Source organism: Vigna angularis, chromosome 7 (genome assembly GCF_016808095.1).
Source record: "Vigna angularis cultivar LongXiaoDou No.4 chromosome 7, ASM1680809v1, whole genome shotgun sequence".
NCBI lineage: Eukaryota > Viridiplantae > Streptophyta > Magnoliopsida > Fabales > Fabaceae > Vigna > Vigna angularis.
In genome coordinates this window covers 10,952,091-10,969,597 of record NC_068976.1, presented here as the reverse complement: position 1 = coordinate 10,969,597, position 17,507 = coordinate 10,952,091, and the positions used below count along the sequence as shown (strand labels likewise).

The following is a 17,507-nucleotide window of genomic DNA, read 5'->3' as shown; positions in this document are numbered from 1 at the left end:
AATTTATGTACTATTAAAAGTAAAACTTAAGAAACTATATATTATTTTTATAAATTAATTTTAATTTACAGAGAATTAGTTTCATATTTATATTTGTTTTCAAAAAAATCTTTGTAAGTAATTTTGTTAAAACATAATTTCGTGGGCTAAAATTAATTGAAGTTCATCCTTGAGAAGTATTCACAACAGTGGCTAATGAATTCATATTAGTTTCACTCATACTTGAGTAAAAGGATAGCAAGGAAAGGGATGCTACATCCAGCACCCCATGTTTTCTCCTAGCTCCTCCCTCATCCTGCATAGCCTGCACTCCCATCGTATCCAACACTTTATATTTTCTGATTGATTATTTAAAAAATTATTTTTTGAATTCAAAAATATTTTTCTTAACTAATCCGAAAGAATTTAAAAAGAGAAGAGGTGCAGGATTTTAATTATGTTTTTAACGAGGAATAGTTTGGAAATTGCAAATTGTACGGGGTGTGGGAAAAAAATTAGGTTAAGGAAGAAGCAAAGATACCCAATTCTTGCGTGGAAACTTTAAGAACCTAGAAAATAGAGTATTAGAGTAGATAGGTGTATTAAAATAATGAGATCAAATATTTTATTATAAAATAATCTTATAATATAAATAGAAGTTACTAAAACTCGTCTCATTATCTAAAATATCATCTATTTCTCTATATTCTCTTCTCTTTGTTTTCTCTGACTTCTCTCTAACCTTTCTCACTCTTGAATCATCTGTTCGACGATCAGGAGATGTCTAGATGATCTTGGCGTCAAGGGCTACCTTTCTAACTGATCAATTTCTTGATTAAAGTTAGTAAATTTCTTTCCTCTTTTCTTAGTGATTTCTATATTCTTAATCATGCCAGGAATTTCTGTTTGCATGTGTCAAGTAGTTGCTTCCTTCAATTCTTGACTCCATTTAGGCTCTAAGTTTTGTTTTCAATTATCAATTGTTGATTTGTAGGTGTTTCTAGAGTTTTCTTGCGATGTAAGCCACGATCGGGGTTTATAGAGCTGTGTTGATTTCATTGAGGTAAGGGAAGTTAGAAAATTCTTTAATTTTTGTAATGGTTGTTGATGGACATGATTCTTGAACTGTCTGAAGTGATGTTTTAGAGTAGATGGATGTGGTGTAATGTGATTGTTTTGAATGAAAATTGATGAACTGTTATTATGAAATGTATAGAATGATGTTTGAACTGTATTTGAATGTATAAAATGTCAGAAATCCGTGTGAGCATGGGTTGGTTACGAGTAGTTGGGATAGGTTAGGTAAGTCATTCAGGACTTGTTAGAGTTCCTAAGTTACTTGAAACTGTGCCAAAAGTAGTAAAATTCATTTTGGGTCTATAAGTTGAGATTGAGAAGCTTTTGGAGTGTAATGTTATTAGTAAATACTTTAAATTGATGTTAGGATGGTTTAGACACACTTAGTTTAGTATAATTAAGTATATAACGTGATCTAGGAGAGTTAGAAGTTGGGAAAAGTATGTCCAATTGGTCATTTTGGGTGCATGTTCATGATTCTGCAGTTTGGTGCTGCAAAATTATACAGACTCGCTGAGCGAGAGAAGTTGCTCAGGGAGTGGCTGAGAAGTTGGGCATATTGTATGGGGTATTCGCTTAGCGAGTTGTGTCGCTAAGGGAGAGGTTGGAGTCTGGGATCACTGGGAGTTTTATTCGCATAGCGAACCTTATCGTTGAGTGAGTGCTTGGAGGGTCTAGACCACTGTTTGGGGAACTCGCACAGCGAGTAGGGTCGTTAAGCAAAAGGTTAGGGTCTGGGAGTACTGTGAGTTTTATTCGCTCAACGACCTGGGTCGCAGAGCGAGTGGTTTGGAGTCTGGAGGTACTATCTGTGGGATTCACACAACGATCTGGGTCGCTGTGCGAGCAAACTCTGTGGTCGCTCAGTGAGTGTATGAGCTAAGCGACTGATCCAGGTTGTTTTGATTGGTTTGATATATGTATTTATTTCATCATGAATGATGTATGATTGTATATGAATTTATATGAGTCTCAAAGTAAAAGTATGTGGTTTCATTCATGGTTTTAAATGGTGTGGAAGAGAAATTCCAAGGAGGAATTTCTCAGTAAGTGGTTTCAAAGGTTGTAAGTGTGAATTTGTAGAGTTCATCCTGACATTCTAATGGTCACCTATTCTCACCTAGGGGCTTTACCTTGACCTAAGGTGGGTGATAACGGACTAACCTTGTATGATAGCTTGGGATGGGTCAGCTGTTTCACCATAACAAGTGCACGAACTGCCATAGCTACATATTTATTCAAATTCGGATGGTCAAGTCAATGAGTAGTCATAAATAAAGTTTATTTTGATGTTATATGCTATGTGTGGATTTTTATAGGAATGTTTAATATGTATTCGTATATCATTAATTGTTTTGTTCTAGCTTACCCTTTTATTTGTGTTTGTGTTGTATGTTTATTTTGTTTTCTCTCTTCACTATGATCATTCTGTGGGTGTGAACAGAGGGAGATGAGGTGTCTCTAGAGTAGGCTCTAGAAGAAGGTGATGTTGTCGTGTAATTCTTGCATAGTAGGATTTGTAAATAGTTTTGGTTAGGATGTTTGTATATAAAGTTTAAAGTTTATAATTATTTTGGATGACTGTAATTCAATACTATATATGTTAGTTAATAATTGTTCTATCATATCATACATGTGATGACTCTTTTATATAGTATCATACTATATTTTTGGAATGTTAAAAAAAACGTTGTTAAATAAATTATATTGATTTTTTTGTAGATAGAACAAAAATCCAAATGAATTTTCACAATGTCTCTTATAATTATCACTCAATTATATTTAGCATAATTTCGCAATGCAACTCAACTTCAATCTTTATAGACGACACAATCATGAAAACATCTCTTCATAAATATAAAAAACAATTTGTTACTGTTTCATTCATCTAGTCCCTTGCATCTCAATCACACTAAATAACCTAGCGAGTCCAATGATACGACCCTATATTTTCATCTTAACTTTAATTAACACAATTTCTATTTTTTTTAAAAGGGTTTAGCACAATCAGAAACATGCTGATGCCCCTTTCAATCATGATTTAGCCATGATGAGACTTCAACAATACAATAGAAGATCTACGATGCCTCTTACCAATTTGTTACCAGAAGTCTCCACAGGAACACAAACCATTCTTGAAATGGTGGAAGCGATTGCGGTCCCTCACCACAATCTCTCGGCTGTAAACCTTAGAAATGAACTTAGTAGCAGAATGGCAATCTTCACAAACACGCAAGTTCTTCACAATTCTAATTGGTGTTCCAGGGGGTGTAGTCAGAAGAGCGAAAGCAATGGCAAGCTTTTCACTGTGTCTATACAAAGCATCTTCCTTATCTTCTTCATCAATGTCAAGCAACACCTGGGATGTTGTAGGCACATACCCTGCTCTCTTAATCTCCTTTCCCATCTCATCCACCATTTCATATATCTCTCTGTATTGATCATGTGACTTATCCCCAGCAACGAACTCATATATTTCATTATTCATCTCAATCATGGTGCTCCCTGGAATCTTCCTCATCCCCTTCACACCCATCATCTCCCTAACCTTCTTCTTCTTCTCCCAGTGCATCAATTTTGCGTAAATGTTCGAAAGCAGTACATAGTTAGACTCGTGCATTGGCTCGCTCCTGATTAGCTCCTTAGCCACGCTCTCACCGAGCCTCAGCTCACCACGAGCATTACAAGCAGTGACTATGCTTCTCCATATGACCTGGTTTGGCTCAACTGGCATGGCTCCAACAAACTCCACAGCCTCCTTCACAAGCCCTGCTCTACTCAACATATCAACCATGCAGCCATAATGCTCAATCTTTGGCACAATGTTGAACCTGTTCTCCATGGTTTTGAAATAGTAATGCCCCTTATCAACCAGTCCTGAGTGACTACAAGCATAAAGCACCCCAACAAAAGCAACATCATCAGGCTCCACCCCTTGTTCCACCATCTCATCAAAAAGAGAAACACCCTCCAATCCGCGACCGTGCATTGCCAAACCAACAATCACTGAAGTCCATGAAACTATGGTCCTCGTTTCCATTTCCCGGAAAATTTTCACAGCTCTGTCAACATCACCACACTTCGCAAACATGTCTATCATTGCATTGCATAACTTCTCTGACTTCGTTATGCTCTTCCTCTCAACATAAGACTCCATCCACTTCCCCAGCTCAAGCGCTCCCAAATCAGCACACGCAGACAAAACCACAACCATGGTGATCTCGTCGGGACACATCCCTGTAACCTGCATGGACGTTGTCAAATCAATCTTTAAATTGTGAATCACTAAATTTTTTGAATCACAAATCATCATTTGCATCTAATATTAGGATAAAAGAAATGAAAAATAGCTTCAAATATTCATATAAATTACACATAATGCTCAAAGTAATAAATTCAAACAAGAAATAAACAGCTGCTAAGCCATATATCCCATAAAACCAGGAGAGGAAGATAGTCCAAGAATATTTTTTTCAAACCTGAAAGTCACCTAGGCTTGTCACCTCTGTAGAGAGATTAACAAGACCAAAATTAAAATGAAACACGCAGATTGGTTGAATATGTGCCTAATATGAAGTAAAGTAACAAGGTTAAAAACTAACATTTTCAAATATTCCTGAGGAGATGCAGTACAGCCGTGACACGGCATTGAGTCCATGGTCTGATCAAAGATGTAGAGTCAAAATGACAAAAATGTGGGTAATTTAACAAAAATGTAGAGTCAGAATGACAAAAATGTGGATAATTTGAATATTAATAACAAACTCCTAAGTTATGTACATATTTTAAATTCTTGTAAGATATTTTTATGATATGATCCATAAAATATAATATTTTAATAAATTAACTTCATTATATGTAAGATCAAATTCAAGGACAGCTACATGTCTCTTCCATGTCATTTTTATTACATGCATCATTTCCATATATCATTTTTGTTACATGCACTCAATATAATGTGGATTTAACTATCGGTGCATCTGTCCAATAAGGCTAGCCCCACTTTTTTAGTGAAAAAAATTTGAAATTGGATGTCATTAAAGTTTATGGCAACAAGATGAATATTATCTCACGATGAAGGCAACCAATACCTGAGGACCATCTTCAGGACATCAGACGAACACCTCCAATGCATGATGCTCAGATACTTTCACAAATTTAGGGTAATATTCAAAAGTTGGAGCGTAGATTAAAGGGTTTGGAAATCAACGGTAAATAAAGATTTCGAGAGGGTAGATAAAAAATTGACAATCAAATATTTGATGATTTTCATTTCATGACTCCCTACAGTAAAGAAAGCCATGTTATTTTTTCTTTGGTTAATTTTTTTGAATTTAAATACGTTTTTTTATCTTAATTTGGTGTATCATTGTATGTTTGATATTAATTAGGTTTACAAATTTACAATAATTGCGGTATATTATTTGAACTTTTGTGTAGTTTAAAATTTTGTTTAAATCATTTACAAATTTTTTATTCAAATTTTATGAAAATAATGTTTTTACAATTACATGTGTAAGCGATGTCAACGATTCTTTTTCAGCCAAATCCTAGAATAAAAAAAATGTTTATTAATCTCAATAAATAAATGTAGAAGACCTTTTTAAAATTATTTCATCTTTTCTCTATCATTATTATTAGTCTGTGAAGGCGTGAAGGCGCTGATTTATAAAATGAGTTTTAATTTACTCTTCAATTTTTATAAGTAGAAAACAAGTGAGAGTGATTTGTGTCGTAAGGTGGATTTAACCGTTACCTGCATCTCTCTAAACAACGAAATTGCACGAGTGGAATTCCCGGCACGTGCGTAGCCTCCAATCATGGTGCTCCACGTCACCAAATCGCGGTCAGGACTTTCATCGAATACCTTCTGAGCAGAGTTCGGTTTAGACCCTTCCTCACAGCAGCAATACATGTGGATCATGGCGTTCCGCATGTGGATATCCTCTTCGAAGCCAAACTTCACCACCGCGGAGTGCACTGCCATCCCCAGGGCCAAGCTCTCGATGCCAGCGCAGGCCTTGAGGACGAACGGGAAGGTGAACTTGTTCGGCGAAACGGCGTGCCGGAGCATGGAGCGGTAGAAACGCACAGCGCAGGGCTTGGCGTGCGTTGTTTGGGCAAAGGCTCTGATAAACGTGTTGAAAAGAAAAGCGTCGTGGAAGGCGCGAGGGCGAGGGGCAGCTTCGTCATTCTGGTCGTCGGGGAATGTGACGGAGGCAGCGTAGTGAATGGCGTCGATGTTGGAGGCGGTGGAAGCGAACTTGGTGAGGACGAGGGGGTTGTGGTGGAGGCCTAGCTTGAGGATGAGGGCGTGGATTCGCGTGAGGGTGGCGAGTGTGTTGCACGTGCGGATGAGCACCAAGCAGGTTTGTTCGGCGGCGCGTCGTTTCGTGGTGTCCGGAGGGAGTGGAACTTGGAGTTGGAGGCGTGAGAGGGTGGTAGTGAGCGCGGTTAATTGCATTGCTTCATTTTTATTTTCTTGTTGGAGAGTTCTTATAAACGGGATTACCTACATTTAAAGCAAGGCAAGGAGGGTATAAAACTCTATGCTATAATATATCTATTTTGGTCCGATTGGTCCGATTTTGGTTCAGAAGATTCCAAACTCAATTTTTTTTTATTCAATGTTATCTTATGTTCTTTTTTATAGATGACGCTTAAATTGTTAATGACTAACACTAGTGCAGAATTGACCTTTAACGTCACTCCATAGACGTCCGTCCACGAAAACTCCAACGTAAATAATTGACCGGTGGCATAAATGTAAATAATTGAGTGTGTAGACGTCCGTCCTAGAGGGAGCCGGACGTCTATTATATATGGACGTCCGTCCCTCTCCAGGACGGACGTTCAAGAGGCTGACAGGGTAGTACAACCCCTCAGTCTCTTGAACGTCCGTCCTGGAGGGGGACGAACGTCTATTTTACATGGACGTCCGTCCCCCTCCAGGACGGACGTCTATAATGTTATAGACGTCCGCGCCCCCCAGGACGGACGTTCAGAGGACTGACATGTAGTTGAATCGTTTTAGGGTTTCATCAGAATTTTAGACGTCCGTCTTGGGACGGACGTTGATAAAATTATAGACGTCCGAGCCCCGGGAACGGACGTTTAAAGCCCCGCGAAATTCAAATTTTAAATTCGTTACACGTCATATTAGTGGCGGGCCGGACGTCTATAATATTATAGACGTCCGGCCCATGTGGCTCGGACGTCTAGGTTTATTAAAATCGAAACCGCGAACCAGTCACTCGTCTTCTTCCCCGCGAACGCCGTGTCTGCTGCTGCGCCGTTCAGTTTCCAGGTTGGTTTTCTCACTTTTGGACCGTTTAAAATTACATTTAATCCGATTACATTGTTCTGTGATGAAATGTCTTTGATTTGAACCGATTAAAAATTGTTTTCGGTCCGTTTTTTTGCAGACTCTTGCGTGTTCTTGGACGGCTTCCTTGACTCTTTTTGGACTGCGTGTTAGGCCGTTTGCTCCTCCACTTCCCTCCTTCGGATTTGGAATCTACTTTTCAGGTTAGCTTGTTGGTTGAAAATTTTGTGTATGCATGTATGTGGATTTTGTGTATGGACGTTTTTGACTGTAAAATGTGTATTAGTTATGTTATTGTGTTAAACGATTAATGCGAAATGTGTATTAATGTATGGACGTTTTTGACTGTTAAATTTTGTGTATGCATGTATGTGTTATTGTGTAAAATGTGTATTAGTTATTGCCATACATTGAGTGACACTTAGTTCCCGTTTGAAATTTAAGACAAACGATTAATCTTTTAATCGTTTGTGTTAAATTTTGAATTGTCCGATTGGACAGTTTGAGAAAATTAATTTTCATAATTTAAAACACTTGAACTGATGATTTTACGAACATAGTATGGATCGAAGATGGATGAACGAACGTCGCATGAGTGAAGAATATGACAAGGGTGTTTCACAGTTCTTGCAATACGTTGAACAAAATGCTAAGTCTGTCAACGGGACATATTTTTGTCCTTGTGTGCGTTGTCTTAATCAAATACGCCAAGACTTAGGCAATGTGCGTGACCATCTATTCATGTATGGCATAATGAGGACTTATACAGTTTGGACTTGGCATGGAGAAGTACTTGAGCAGCCTACCACGTCACGAGGAACAAATTATGTGGAAGAATGGATGAGTGACCATTTAGAGGACATGATACGTGATGTCGGTGAAGATAATTTTGGAAGGGCTAATTTGTATGATACTCTTATTAATGATTCAGAGCAACCGTTGTTCCCAGGATGCTCAAACTTTACACGCTTGTCTTCAACTTTAAAGTTGTTTAGTTTAAAAGCAAGGAATGGATGGACCGATAAAAGTTTCACCGAGTTGTTGGAGTTGTTGAAGGAGATGCTTCCAGAAAATAATACTCTACCTATTCGTAATTACGAGGCCAAAAAAATTTTATGTCCAATGGGTCTTGAATATCAAAAGATACATGCTTGTCCTAATGATTGTGTTTTGTACACAAAGGAGTTTGCTTCGTTAAACTATTGTCCAACATGTGGTTTATCCCGTTTTAAAAAGAAATCTGACAGAGTCACTGGTAATGAAGGTAATGATGGTGCACCTGCTAAGGTGATGTGGTATTTGCCTATAATACCTAGGTTCAAACGTATGTTCTCTGTTAAAGAAGATGCAAAGAACCTTAAATGGCACTCTGACGAAAGAAAGTGCGATAATCTTCTTCGACACCCTGCTGATTCTCCACAGTGGAAAAAGATTGATGACAAATTCCCTGAATTTGGTGCAGATCCAAGAAACTTAAGGCTTGCACTTGCAACTGATGGTATGAATCCTTATGGAAACTTAAGTAGCAAACACAGTTCGTGGCCAGTTATGTTGATGATTTACAATCTTTCTCCTTCGTTGTGCATGAAGAGAAAATATGTGATGTTGACCATGATGATATCGGGTCCTAGACAACCTGGAAATGACATTGATGTTTACTTAGCACCTTTAATTGATGATTTGAAATTGTTGTGGGAAGAAGGCATCGACGTGTTTGATTCACATGTTCAGGAACAGTTCCGTTTGCGTGCAATGTTGTTTTGCACTATAAATGATTTCCCAGCATATGGAAACTTGAGCGGTTATAGTGTTAAAGGTCATTTTGCATGTCCCATATGTGAAGAAAACACTAGTTACCTTCAGTTGAAGCATGGTCAGAAGACAGTATATACAAGACATCGAAAATTTCTTCCTCGTAATCATCCTTATCGTAGATTGAAAAAAGCATTTAATGGAAGTGCTGAGGATGAGGTTGTGTGCAGACCCCGGAATGGTCAAGAGGTGTACAACGAAGTCAAAAACATTGACATTGTGTTTGGAAAACATCATAAAAGTACCTCTGCAAAGAACATTTGGAAGAAACGATCGATATTTTTTAAGCTTCCATATTGGTGTGAACTTGATGTTAGACATTGTATTGATGTGATGCACGTTGAAAAAAATGTTTGTGACAGTGTCATCGGAACTTTATTAAACGTCAAAGGGAAGAGCAAAGACGGAATAAAGGCAAGACAAGATTTGGCTGACATGGGAATCCGATCTGAGTTACATCCACAGATAATAGGAAGACGCACCTATCTGCCCCCAGCCTGTCACACACTTTCCAAAAAAGAAAAACAAAGTTTTTGTAACTGTTTAAGAAGTGTGAAGGTTCCACAAGGTTATTCTTCAAATATTAGTAACCTTGTGTCTATGCAAGACTTAAAGCTAGTTGGTTTAAAGTCTCACGATTGTCATGTATTGATGCAACAATTGTTACCGGTTCTTATTCGAGGCATATTACCTCCTTCTGTTAGGGGTATTCTGACACGTCTGAGTTTTTTCTTTAATGCCATTTGCAAGAAAGTTGTTGACCCTCGAGGTTTAGATGAATTGGAAAATGAGGGAATAAGACTACTATGTCAATTGGAGATGTATTTTCCACCTTCCTTTTTTGACATCATGGTACATTTGATTGTTCATCTAGTCAGAGAAATTCGAATATGTGGGCCGGTCTTCTTAAGGTGGATGTACCCAGTTGAAAGATACATGAAGATCTTAAAGGGATATGTCAAGAATCAGTATAGACCAGAAGCTTCAATCATAGAGCGATACGTTGCAGAAGAAGCCATTGAATTTTGTTCAAGTTATATGCCATCTTGTGAACCCGTCGGTCTTCCCAAGAGCAAAAACGAAGGAAAATGTGAAGGTAAGGGTGTTCGAGGTGTGACAATTCAAAGTGTTACCAGAAAAGAAATTGACCAAGCTCATTTGTACGTCTTAAACAACACTGTTGATGTGATTCCTTACATTTCTGACCACGTTAATGAAATAAAGGCAGCAAACCCAAAAATGAGTGAAAAATGGCATCTTAATGAACATGTGAAAACCTTCTTGGGATGGTTTAAGAAAAAGGTGTATGCGACTCCACATGTTTCTGAAACTTTATTGAGGTTATCTCGTGGACCGAACACAGAGGTCATTACATATGGTGGGTACTATATAAACAATATTTCTTTTCAGACAAAGGTAGAAGATGAAAAAAGCAGAGTTCAAAATAGTGGCGTCACACTACAAGCTGAGTCTGTGTACTTTGCTAGTGCTAAAGACAAAAATCCAATCACAGCATCCATCAGTTATTTTGGAATAATACAAGAAATATGGGAAGTTGATTACGTTACTTTTAGAGTACCAGTTTTCAAGTGTAAATGGGTTGATATAAATTCTGGTGTCATGATGGATGACCTTGGTTTCACATTGGTAGACTTGAACAAGATGAATTACACTGATGAACCATTTATCATGGCTAGTCAAGCAAGACAAATATTCTACGTAAGTGATCCATCGAATAACAAATGGTCAGTGGTTTTAGAAGGTAGAAACATGCATGGACATGATGATGACGATTCTCTTGATATACTTGAGACAACATCTGTTGCATGTAGACCCACTGAAGACCCAGTTGATGACGTTGCCGATGTAATGCAAGCAATTCGTAGTGATCACAACGAAGGCATTTGGGAAAAAACAATTAATTAATAGGTTAATATTTTCACTTTTATTGACTTTATATGTTTGTCCATCATAATTGAATTATTACTAACGTTGTCTAATTTTTCAGGTATGTCGGCCTCAGACTCAGGATCGGGAAAGAGCAGACGTGGACGAGGCGTCACCCGAGTGGCAGATGTGACATCCGGACGCGTGGATGGTCAGAGGAGGCATGTTGACATTGACCCCAGATCAGGTCATCCATCAGGGCCAAATGCTGATAGGTTTAGGAGTTATCTGGGCAAGTTAGCAAAAAGTCATGTCTCTATCCTTCATGCATGTTGGGATGACGTCCCAGAGGTCGACAAGAACCTCTTATGGCAAGATGTTCAGGTATGTTTAGACTTCATGCAATTTGTGATATACTTATCTGTTAACTTTTCTCTTGGTAACAAGTTTTTTGTTTTAAACAGCAACATTTTGATATTCCAAACACATTGCAAATCAGAAAGAAAGTGTTATCGCATATAGCGATAAGATTTAGGGATTTCAAGACAAGGCTGACACGACTATATGTCTTTGGAGATAGACAACATGAAAATCCATCTCAGCATTATACCTTCACAGAGGAGGATTGGATGCAGTTTCGTGCATCTAGAGAGTCTGAAGAATGGAAGGTATGTTTCTTAAGATCATCTTTCATTGAGTTTTAATGATTTTAGACTTACTTATATACATGCTTTCACAGGATAAAAGGTTAGCCGCCCAAGAAAGACAAAGGCTAAACGACACACCCCACTTGTTATCACGAGGTGGATATGCAAAACTGGAGAAGAAACTGAGAAAGTCTAGAGCCGATGCCTTGGGACTTGAGTCGCCTGACCTAGCACCTGCACCTGCTAGGTACGAGCTGTGGAAGGCTGCTCGGACTAAATCTGATGGGAACATGACATCTTCCTCAGCTGCCTTGATCTCACAGAGAATTGTAAGTTCAAATTATAAGCAGTTATTTGATTGTGTATCTATCACAGCATGTCTTCTAAGTAACTTGGTTTTTTATGTGCAGGATGAGTTGGTTGAGCAGCAGACTCAGGGCACATTTGCTGGCCAAGGTAGGGACGACATTCTGACAACGGCCATTGGAAGGCCCGAGCACCCAGGACGTGTACGTGGAGTTCCAGGGGCGATTGGTCTTCGTGACTATTTTGGCCCTACACAGAAAACCCCCCAATCAATGAGTCAGGAGACACTGAGGCAGATGGATCTTCAGTGGGAGGAAAGACTCAACCAAAGCATGAGATCAATGGAGCAACGATTCATGGAGCAGCTACAAGAACAAAAACAAATACAAAGAGCGCTTGAAGAAAAGCTGCATTCCATGACGCAAGGCCACATGGGGGCCGATGAAACTCCCACAGCACCTCGTGTCAGCACTAGAGGATCATGCTCTGCTGTAGAACCCAATGAGTATAGCGGTCAATATGAGCTGTTGGTTGATGGGGATCCCCCACGCATTGTGGCTGTCGGACGAGTGCTTGAGGGAGGGGAGACCATTCATGGTGTTCCCATATTACCCCAGCACGTGCGTGTGACCATTGACGAGGTTCGGGATCCCTAGGCTCAGGTGCCTGTACCCACTCCAGAAATTAACTTTGTGGGGGAGGCCATAGGAACATTTATTGCCTGGCCTAGAGCATTGATCATGTCCCACATCGCGACTCCACAGGTATAATGTCTTTTTCCTTAGTATTTCTATGTTAATTGTCTTCATATAATTGTTTATAAAGCTTTCACGTAAATTCTTATCTTCAGTTCACACGTCCTCAGAAGCAGCCAATTCATGATACAGTCATACATGAAGATGATGACATGGCTGAAGCAGAGGATGATCCTATATCAAAGTTAGTGACAAAATTACCCAGATTGAAGAAAGCATCATTACAACTATACTGGGATTTGAGGGTATTTGGTCTTCCCCCACATGTGCCAGTTTATATCACATTTTCTGATGCATTGGAGGTGATTGAGGGAGACAGGATGTTGAATATTTCCATCATTCAGCTGTGGTGCATGTAAGTTAGTCAATTTGGTCTTTGATATTACTTTTATTTACATTCTTATATAGTTTCTAACGACTTAACTTTGTTGTTTTAGGTACATGGACACAATCGTTGTAGACCAAGGTCGGTCTTCCATGTACGGATTTGTTGAACCTCAGACCATTCAACCGTCTGGTAACACACTTCAAAACAGACAACATTATTTGCAAACATGGATGGATGAGTCCAAAAGAGACATATACCTTGTGCCATACATTGACGGGTACGTGTTTTTATATGTGGTCAGTTTATTATTATAGTTTCCTTAATTAGTTGAATAACTATTTGTCCTTCGTGATAGGTCTCACTGGCAGCTGATGGTTATCATTCCCAAACAATGTAAAATTATATGGTTTTGTTCGTTGCACAGGAAGATGAAAAATGACTTGAGAACCATGCTTCAAGGGTAAGTGTTTCTCCAAAAAATGACTTCAATTTGATGTTAACCTTCAACTTTTATGATAAAATAGTCATATTAATTATACTTTGTGTTTTCAATCTGTACAGAGTTATTGGTAAATCTCGTGGTCAATTGGTTCAAATTTTGTATCCAAAGGTTGTAAGTCATTTATAGTTTCTAATTCATTTATGTTATTGAATGATCTAAATTTTTAACTATTTAGTTTGTTATTTTAGTGTAACCAGCAGGTAGATTCATGGGAATGTGGCTTCTATGTGATGTGTTGGATTAAGACCATCATTCGAGCTGTCATTACAGATGACTGGAATGAGGTAATGATGTATACCTTCAATACATTACAAATCAAAATCATCTTCAACTATATATGAAACAATAATGAATCTTTCTTGAATTTTGCAGCGCTTCAAGACTACATCGCCTATTACAGAGGACACAATTAACCAGATAAGGCAGGAGTGGACCGCTTATCTTCTACAAAGATGGAGTTAGGAATAGTTATATTTCTTCTTGATTGAACATTGTTTGGTTTTAGTTTTATTTTTATGTTAATAGTTTGGTAGTGGATTGAACATTAAGTAGAATTTTGTTTATATAAAACGCATATTTATGTTATTGGAGAATTGTTCTGGGACATTTTTCTGTTTTTCAGGTGTGGTTCTATTGAAAAAACAAACAAATTTTTAAAAAAAAAACGCCCACTAGACGTCCGTTAGTGTACAGTCGGACGTCTATAGACGTCCGTCTGTGCACATACGGACGTCCCACCCCAGCCCTACACCAAAAGAACTCAGCAAGGTAGACGTCCGTCCTCAGACAGCAGCGGACGTTTATAATAAACGTCCGTGCTCAGGCCACGGACGTTTATATAAACGTCCGTCCTGAGGCAGCGGACGTTTATAATAAACGTCCGTCCTCAGGCAACGGACGTTTATATAAACGTCCGTCCTGATGCAGCGGACGTTTATAATAAACGTCCGTCCTCAGGCAGAGCGGACGTTCATATAGACGTCCGTCCTGAGGCAGCGGGCGTTCATATAGACGTCCGTCTTCCCAGGACGGACGTGTGAGGGACGTCTACCGCATAGACGTCCGGCGCACGCCGGACGTCAAAAGGCCAAAATGTCGGACGTGAAAGACCGTTTCTGCACTAGTGTAAGTCTAGATGTTTAATAAATGATACATTACTCGGCACGTCATCATCATCAAGCCCTGATTTCTCTTACATAGAAACCTTAGCCACTACCTAACCCTAACCGTCGCCGCCACGGTCACGGCTAATCACCATCTTCGCACCTCCATCATCTTCTCCACCACCTAAGCCCTAATTGTTGAAAATGTACTTTTGATTAGGGTCTTAATGCGCCATATCACCATCTTCGCGCATCATCTTCCTTGCCACCACCGCTGCGCAACAAAGCCCATTTCAGGTCATCGTTGCTATAACAATTGTCCCACTCAACACGAGAACCTACAACCACCACATCTCCATCTGCGACGCAATCACGAGTTTTCCTCCTCTAGCACCAACCTAAATCACGAGTTTCGTACAACATTCATAGCCAACAGCGGAATCTCCATGGCCGCCACTACTACTACCACTCTTCCTTCTTTAACGCGTCGCTGCGGCACACACCTCCATCATCCTCGCCAACCCCAAACCTCCAAACCACAAGAACTAGAAATCAGTCGTGGCACACACCTCCATCACCTCCACCGTTCGGTAGCCTCACCCCTTCAGTCGTTCGATTCCTTTCTTCTTCTCTTTCACTGCTCAGCCTCTTCCTGCCTTCCAACACACAACGCCACAAAGGACTCCACATAAAGCCACTACATGACATTTCACTGTGTAATTGCACATCTGGACATTTGGCCGTTAACGATTTAAACGACGTTTGCAAAAACGATCAAATTGAACACAAATTACATTCTTTAGGACTACATTAAACAACAAATAAAATTAAGACCATTTCAAACATTCCTAACCAAAATTGAGACCAAACTCTAAAATTAAAAGAATATAAAATTATAAAATAATATGTAATAACAATTAATAAAAACTGGTGTAAACACAATTATTTAAATTTAAAAAATAATAAGTAAAAAGTATAAACTAAGACAAGGTATTAAGGTCATAACTAATTAAAAAAAAATTGTTACTTCATGATGTAGTCCATAGGTTGAGTTTTGGGCTGGTTTAGGATTTATTTTAGGTTTTGATAGGTGAAAATCTAATTGGGACGAAGTTTAATGTTTGTGGTCTGTTTTTAGGTCATTTGTGACTTGTTTAGTGAGTTAGATCACTAAAATATGGTTTGTAACTTGTAAAATTTGAGTTGTGAACTTTTGAGTTATTGGTTTGATCTGATTGATCTCATTCTTGACCAAATAAGCAAATTGGTACTTAATTTTAGTTATAAACATATTTTTGAATCAATTCTAACGTCATGGATACCAATTTAGTCATTTGGATAGGTCTAGGGTGCAACCAAATCAGAAAATCAAGTTGTTTTCATCCAGTATAGCGTTGAACGGTCATGTGTGGCATTGAGCATTGTCAAACTCGAGAGCTCTTTGATTTTTGGGCATTGAGTGGTGGAATTGGACACTAAGCGCCACTTTTACACTGTAGGTCTAGACCTCTTTTTCTTTTAATTCGCTGGGTGCCCTATTTCTGGCCTTTTATGCTATTTTCCTTGACTTTTAATTTATTGTTTGGTTTTAAGCTAGTTATTTTGATGTTATGTACAATTTGTGATATATTATGAATGCTCTGTGAACAATAATGATGGATGTGTATTCAGTTTAAATATGTTGTAAAAGGAATTTCCTAGGGAATAAAATCCTAGTATTGGGCTTTAGTGTAATGTATTGTTATAAGGGCTCCAAAATGAGAGATGATCCTGACATTCCAATAGCCATCCAATCTCAAGTTGAGAGGGGTGGTTATGTCATGAGGAGTAACAAGAGATCCTTAACCTAGAGTCAATTTGACCATAGGTGTTTGATGGATTAACCTTGTGTAATAGTTTAGGTGGTTAGTTGTTCCACCACGCATGTGCAAGTCTTCCAAGAGTTCGACATCAATACATGTATCTGAATGGTAAAGTCTAGAGTCTATATATATTTTTATATATTTTTTTTTGGATGATGAGAGTGCTAACCCCTAGATAGATAGAGTAGCTTGGTTTAATTTCGTTGTTTTGAAGAATCTTTAGTTCTTTTTTAGATATTCTTAGTGTATGATATCTTGCAATCATATTTTATATGTTTTCTTTAGTTAATTATTATTATTTATTAAAGATGTGATGATTCTCTAATAGTGTTAAAACTATAATTTTTTGAATCTTACATTAATTATTTAAATTTATAAAATAATAATTAATAGGGTAAAATTGAAAAAACAAAAGAGATACTAAAAAATTATATCTTTTTAATATATAGTTATGGATGATAACAATCACCACTCAGATTTTCTAGTGGATTCTTTTTTATATCGTGGATAATTCAAATTTCGATTTGGCTACTTATTCTATTAAAAAAACCAATCAAACAAATAAATTATAAAATTTTTATAATTAAATATGCTTTTAGTTTATAAACTTAAAATAAAATTGAATTTTTTTTATTTTAAACTTTGAATCTTTTTGATGTATTTTAATTTTTAAATCTTTCAAAATGAATTAATATAATTTTTTTAATTTAGTAACATTAATTTTTTTCTTGAGCTTATTAAATGTCGTTGGGACATTAAAATATCACGTTGAAAAACTATTTAATAAGTCTGCAAAAATTAGTTTTATTAAATTTTTAAGAAAAAATCGTTTAAAGAAACAAGACAGTTTCGTAATTCTTCTTTTGAAGTTTAACAAACAAATACTTAACGAAATAACGTTCAAAGGATATGCTTTCTAAGAAC

General features: G+C 37.8%; 2 protein-coding genes across 2 annotated transcripts; one reads left to right on the top strand and one right to left on the bottom strand.

The window, feature by feature from the left end:
- Positions 1 to 3,005: 3,005 nt before the first annotated feature.
- On the bottom strand, positions 3,006 to 6,601 carry LOC108320989 (pentatricopeptide repeat-containing protein At4g21065). The gene is made up of 2 exons (XM_017552596.2): positions 5,813 to 6,601; positions 3,006 to 4,300 (listed from the first exon to the last, which is right to left on the bottom strand). The coding sequence occupies exons 1-2, from the start codon at positions 6,518 to 6,520 to the stop codon at positions 3,158 to 3,160; spliced, it is 1,851 nt and encodes a 616-aa protein (XP_017408085.1). The 5' UTR covers positions 6,521 to 6,601; the 3' UTR covers positions 3,006 to 3,157.
- Positions 6,602 to 12,694: 6,093 nt separating this feature from the next.
- On the top strand, positions 12,695 to 14,201 carry LOC128197684 (uncharacterized). Its single transcript, XM_052879924.1, has 6 exons — positions 12,695 to 12,797; positions 12,884 to 13,393; positions 13,472 to 13,576; positions 13,678 to 13,726; positions 13,807 to 13,902; positions 13,991 to 14,201. Exons 2-6 carry the CDS (start codon positions 13,230 to 13,232, stop codon positions 14,078 to 14,080), a joined length of 504 nt encoding a protein of 167 aa, XP_052735884.1. The 5' UTR covers positions 12,695 to 12,797; positions 12,884 to 13,229; the 3' UTR covers positions 14,081 to 14,201.
- Positions 14,202 to 17,507: the final 3,306 nt, after the last annotated feature.